Consider the following 6,496-nt stretch of genomic DNA (forward strand, 5'->3'; position numbering starts at 1 on the left):
TGGTACAAGTAGTTCGTTTTTGTCTTTGTAGCCCAAACAAAACAGTCTGGACGACTCTGTGTCCCGACAAGCTTCACGAAAGGTGTGAGTGTGAGCTCACAGTGCACGTATTTCCTGGGAAACGTATTTCCGCCCTCTATTGCCTTTGGTCTCCGCAAGAAGCGGACTCAGTTTCCCGGGGGACGTTGCGGCATTGGTTCTTAAATCTCATTCTCCGCCTCCCAGAGTTTGAACTCTCACGCGGGACTTGTCGCTGACTTAGTGGTTCTTGGTTTGTGGAGGTTTCAACCAAAATTCGGTTCATTCTACCCTCTCTTGATATCTTTGTATTATTCTGTCCTTTCCCCCCACCCCCGCTTTCCAAAGTACTCCATTCCGTAGTTCTAGATTCACAGTATTGTTATTGTACTGTATCTGTAGCCCTAGTATATTCCCACTTATTTCCATCTAACTCTGGCTTGTCCTGGGCTGTCCCGCGGGTATCTCGGTGTGGGAGAGTAAGAACAGGAAAGACAGGGACGCCATTTCAAGTGCTTCAGGATGAGTAGGAGCCCTAGCTGGTCTGATCAGCTTCATGCGGTTCTCAATTCAACTGATGAAAATATGGCCCGGATTAAGGTAAGGAGGCACGGGGAAACGCCCTTCCCGACCCCGGGGATCTCCCTTTATACCACCAACATTGGGAGGCTAGGCTAGGGGATAGGTTAAAGGGCACTGAGAACTCACTGGCTTGTGGAACTGTTTGTTTTGTAGCAGAGTTTGTATCCCCTTCAAGTTTCCTCTACAGGTAAGTATTGTCCTTTCTCTTCTCAGAGCCTTCTTTCTTTCAGTGCCTGCCTGTACCACTCAAGTTCTGTACACCTTCCAGCTACTTCCTTTCTGGAACTCCAATTTCCTAAACAGACCCTGCTATTGTCCCTTCCCTATTCCCTCAATAGGGGACCTGGCTGACACCTGGATTTCCCCTCATCACTTGCCTCCTCAGCCAGGGGCCCAAGTTCAACAGCCTTGGGCTCTAAAGACTCCCATTCTTGGAGAGAAACTGAGCTGTAGTGAAGCCCACAGCTCCTCTCTCTGGGATGAAGTTACTAAACTCCGATCTCAGCTTCAGGCTCAGGTTCAGGTGAGGTATTAGGGGTTTGTATGTGGTGATAATGTGAGAGGTTAATATCAGGAGTTGGGAAAATGACTTAGGAATGTCTGGGTTTTCTCTGCTTGGGGTAGGTGACTGAGGCTCTAAGGCATTCTGTGCAGTGCCTGTTGAAGGATCGGGAGCAGCAGATGTTCAAGATCAGTGCTCTAGAAGGTATTGGGCCAGTTCTTTTCTTTATGTACAACACACAGAGTTTTAAAGTTGAAACCAAGAGTTTTACACTCGCTGAATGAACTGTGTTCTACTACTGGTCTACTTACAGCTTTTGGTTGTGAGGTTTAGCCTCTTAGTGAGTGGGTGAGCTTCTCCCCAGCCTCACACAGCTTTATATATGTTCTAGTGCGGTTGTTGTTTGGGCTCTCATGTGAATCTCTTAGAGCAGCTGACCTTTACTTTCCCACTACAGCATCACTAAAACTGCTTCAGGAGGGTCCAAAAGGGAGAGCCCTTCTGGAGCAACGCCTGGAAGGGTTGAGAAAGGAACTGCAGTGTCTTCGGAGTCAAGTTCAAGAACTAGTCCAGACCCAAATGAGAACAAGACCTGGAAAGTTCAGCGCTGCCGATTGCTTTCACCAAGAGCTGGAGAATGAGTGAGTGATGGGCAAGACTTCCTTTTGTTTGTTTATTTAAAATGTGCTTCTTGGTGGCATACAGTTTTAGTTCCAGTGCTCAGGAGGCAGAGGATGGCAGGTCTCTGAGTTTGTAACCAGCCTGCTCTACATACTGAGCTATAGGCCAACCAGAACTACAAAGAGAGAGCTTTTCTCAGAAAACAAAAAAGTATTTATTTTACATGTATGAATGTTTTATCTACATATCTATGTGTACTACATGCATGCGTATTGAATCCCCTCGAATTGGACAAAGTTCTTTTTAAGAGCAACAAGTTCTCATAACCATCGAGCCATCTTCCTAGCCCCAAGGCTTCCTCTTTTGATGCTTCTGAGCTCTGAGCCCAGTATATGCTAAGTAGACACCCTTATCACTGAGCTATAATCGCCAGCCATTCTGGGGTTTTTGATTCTAGAATGACACTGTCACTCATGTAGGCACCAACTTTTGTGGGAAGAGTCAGAGATTCTTCGGGAGGAGCTGAAGTTGCTTCGAGACCAGCTGAGTGAGTAAAAGCTTGAGAGCATTTTCTTGTCCCTGTTTTTGGAATATCATGTTCTTCCAGTAAGTGACCTTACTCCTGTGTGCGCTATTGAAAAGTCTGACATATTATTTTTATCATTTTTAAAATCTATTTTTATTTTATGTACATTGGTGTTTGGCCTGCATACATGCCTGTGTAAGAATGCCAGATCCCCTGGAACTGGAGTTACAGACAGTTGTGAGCTGCCATGTGGATGCTGGGAATTGAACCAGGGTCCTTTAGAACAACAGCCAGTGTTCTTAAACTGCTGAGCCGTCTCTCCAGCACCACCCTTCCCTTTTTGAGATAGGGTCTCTACATAGCCCTGGCTGTCCTGGGACTCACTATGTGAACCAGGCTCATCTTGAACTCACAGAGACTCATTGTCTTTGCCTCCCAAATGCTGGGGATAAAAGTATGTGGTATGACCTCTGGCCAAGCAAATTATTATTACTATTATTTGTATATCATATGATTTAAATATTGTGTGATGTTGGATATCAAATGCACAGGGCTTTTTACTTGGTAAGCATGTGCTCTACCACCAAGCTACACCTGTAGCCTTTGGTAAAAATATTTTATTTTACTCTTTGTTTCTCATACCATTTAGTCTTTCCCATCAGCTTGGAATCTTTCCAGCAGCTGAACCAGAACACGTTTAAGTTTCTACCACCAGTCTGGTCACTCGAGGCAGTGAAGAAGAAGGAATGAAGTTGGAGAATGGTCCCCTTATATTCTACTTCATTTTTAGGCCAACATCAGGACTTGTTGCTGGAACAGATGGCTGAGGGGCGCCAGGTCCAGGCCCGCAGCTGGAAGGTAGGTCAGGGTTAGCTCAATCTCCACATAGTTTTCCTAGAGTTCCTATCCTTGCTGTCCATCTTGCTCTACAGAAAGGGCCCATCTCCATCTCTATCTCTTTCATTCTTTCCCATACTGATTCCACATCTCTCCAAAGCAGTTTCTTCCATCTCTTTGCTTTAAACATGATTCACTGTACTTGCCCACATTTAGGTTCTCATGTGTCAAGGAGGGGAGTTGTGGGAGGGAATTTCCCTTGGAAAGAGAGATTTAGTCCTCCCTCTGCTCCATGGTCTGGCAGATGTTGGAACACCTACAGAGTGACCAGATGGGCAAGGTTCATACCTTGGAGGCTCCCAGGACAGAGGCCCATGATGCCCAGAAGGAAGAGCCCTACCTCCGCAGGTCAGAATTTGTGTGTGCTGTGCTGGTAGAGGGGATTTGTGTCATGGGAGGGATTTGTGTCATAGGGGTTAAGCAAAGTTCAGCTGTCCTAAAATTTGGTCAGGATTGGTTGGGGTGGTCAATCTGAGTATCTGTGTTTTTATTCATAAGAACATCATTGGATAGCTGAGGCTGTCCTTGAACTCCTGATCCTCCTGATCTACCTCCCAGGTGCAGATGTTACAGCTATATGTTACTAGATTCAGTTGTTTTATACTTAGCTATTTTTATTGAGATGGGTTCCACTGGGTAGCCCAGATTGGCCTCAAACTCACTAACCTACTGTCTTTGTTTCCTGCAACTGAACAACATTTGTATTACTGAAAAAAATTATTTTGCGTTTTATTTATTTATTTATTTAGTCTGCATATTTGTGGACATCTATTTTATTTATTTATTTAGTCTGTGAATTTGTGGGCATATGTAGCATGAAGTGCATGTGTAGGTCAGAGAACTAGTAGGATTCCATTCTCTCCTACCATATGGGGTCTGAGGATCAGCCTCAAGTTGTTAGGCTTGGTGGCAGGCATGTTTATCAGCTGAGCAATCTTGCTGGCCCTGGTGTTAGGCACTCTTGGTTTGATTCAGAGTTGTGCTGTATCTTTATATGTCTGATTGGTAGGAGGGTGGGCTGGGGTCCTGGCCTCAGGACAGAAGACAGTTGTATGCTGGAAGAGTGTCCTAGATCCATCACCATCTCTGCTTCTGATTGTTCTTTCTAGGAACTCTGTTCATGCCCTGCAATCTAAGCTGCCTCCGGCCACCATCTTCACCAGGTCCCTTTCTTCATCTAGCTCTGAAGTCAGTCTCCCAGACTGTGACCATAGCTGGGAACTTTTAAAGAAACTAGATAGGGGTAAGGACAGAGTCTGAATGATGCCTGAATGCAGCTGTCTAATTGTTTGGCACTGTCTTTTCTTTGCAAATGCATCTACCTATGTTAATATAGCAGGGAGACTAAAACTATTTTATTATTTGATATGTGTTTAGTAAAAGGCAAAAGATTTATGTGATTTGAAGAGAAGCCAAAGTAATTGTTATTTAGTACTTATTTAAAAACCAGGTTTTGTTTTGTAGCTCAGGCTTGTTATGTAGCCCAGATTGGTCAACATCGTTCCGCCTCAAGTTCCTGAGTCCTAGGAGTGTGGACATATTCATTCAACCATTTCATTGCAGCTGGGGGACGGGTACAGATGGACAGTCAGAAACCACCATAGACTCAGCACACATAAAAACAGACCTGTGTGTCTTTCTTTTTTTAAAAAAAAGATTTATTTATTCATTATATATAAGTACACTGTAGCTGCCTTCAGACACACCAGAAGAGGGCACCAGATCTCATTATAGATGGTTGTGAGCCACCATGTGGTTGCTGGGAATTGAACTCAGGACCTCTGGAAGAGCAGTCAGTGCTCTTAACCACTAAGCCATCTCTCCAGCCCCTCTTTTTTTTTTTTAGATTTATTTATGTATATGAACACGTTGTACCTGTCTTCAGATACACCAGAAGAGGGCATCAAAGCCTATCACAGATGGTTGTGAGCCATCATGTGTTTCTGGGAATTGAACTCAGGACTCTGGAAGAAGAGACTGTGCTCTTAACCGCTGAGCCATCTCTCCAGCTCCTGTGTGTCTTTTCCAGGAAGGTCAAGGATCTAGTTCTGTGCATATCAGTCTTGCTAATGTTTTGTTTTGTTTTTAAAGATTTATTTATTCATTATATATAAGTACACTGTAGCTGTCTTCAGACACACCAGAAGAGGGCATCAGATCTCATTACAGATGGTTGTGAGCTACCATGTGGCTGCTGGAATTTGAACTCAGGGCCTCTAGAAGATAAGTCATTACTCTTAACCACTGAGCCACCTGTCCAGCCCTTGTTTTGTTCTTTAATTTTATTTTTCTTCATCTTAGAACTGCAGAACAACTCCCTTTCTGACCAGGAACCCAACAGCTCTCAGTTTCATGCCCAGAGTCTTGGGCAAGAGGATCTGCTCCTTCAAGGCCCCAAGATCTTCCAGAGTGACATGTAAGAACCTGTGAGAAAAATGAGATGCAGCTTCTAACCAAGGCAGCCTTCCCATCTCCTCTGGTACATGCCCATTTTACCAAGCATCTCACTGTTCAGACATTTCTGCTCCCCAGCTAATTCTAAATAAAGTGTCTTAATTCTCTGTGATGTGATTTCTATAAATCTTCACCCACGTGGGATAGGTTCAGCCATATGTCTCTTTCCTGTTACTTAACTGGTTCCTGTGACCTCTGTCTCTGAAATCTGACATTCCCAGCTACACCTTTGACTGTGAGCTCCAGTGAACTTGGACAGAAATGATTTCTTCTGTTTGATGGGTAAGATGGGTTAGGGAGTTGGGCTGAGGCAGTTTTGAAGAGATTGCAGAGGAGAGTGTGAGGTTCTGGTGGGCACTAGCTCAGTCACACTGCTTACTCAGGCTTACTCCAGCCTCTCTACCTCCTCACCCTCAGCAGCCGCTCTGTATGTTTACAGTTCTGGTTCTCTGAAATCCAGTCGCCTTCACAACAAACAAACAAAAACCCACCAAAACAAAAATCTTTATTTACTTATTTGAAAAAGGGTCTTGTTATGTAGCCCTGGCTGTCCTGAAACAGGCTCTCCTTGAACTCTCAGAGGTTCTCCTGCCTCTGCCTCCCTAGTACTGGGATCAAAGGTATGCACTGCTATACCCAGCCAAAAGGTATTTTTTGCTATAACCCTCATGAGGAAATAAAGAGTTTCTGCTTCAAATTATACTATTTTTACTTTTATACATTTATTTTTTTATGTGTATGAGTTATTCTGCCTGCATGTATGTATCACCTAAGTGTTGTGTCCTGAGGGCCCAGAAGAGAGTATCAGATCCTCTTGAATTGGAGTTATACGTGATTATGAGTTGACATATAGCAATGCTGGCCATCAAAAAATAGCAAGTGCTCCTAATCACTGG

General features: G+C 44.1%; 1 protein-coding gene across 2 annotated transcripts; it reads left to right on the forward strand.

Moving 5' to 3' along the window:
* The first annotated feature begins 246 nt into the window (after window positions 1–246).
* Window positions 247–5,707, forward strand: CCDC163 (CCDC163 homolog). Of its 2 annotated transcripts, XM_080921540.1 has the most exons (10): window positions 247–618; window positions 754–787; window positions 939–1,123; window positions 1,225–1,306; window positions 1,560–1,743; window positions 2,203–2,270; window positions 3,040–3,107; window positions 3,391–3,494; window positions 4,256–4,389; window positions 5,448–5,707. In XM_080921540.1, exons 1-10 carry the CDS (start codon window positions 541–543, stop codon window positions 5,564–5,566), a joined length of 1,056 nt encoding a protein of 351 aa, XP_080777666.1. In that variant the 5' UTR covers window positions 247–540; the 3' UTR covers window positions 5,567–5,707. The 2 variants fall into 2 exon arrangements, with proteins under 2 accessions (XP_080777666.1, XP_080777665.1); XM_080921539.1 differs by lacking the exon at window positions 754–787 and having other exon boundaries at window positions 814–1,123.
* Window positions 5,708–6,496: the final 789 nt, after the last annotated feature.

This window comes from Micromys minutus (assembly GCF_963924665.1).
Source record: "Micromys minutus genome assembly, chromosome: 9".
Taxonomy (NCBI): domain Eukaryota; kingdom Metazoa; phylum Chordata; class Mammalia; order Rodentia; family Muridae; genus Micromys; species Micromys minutus.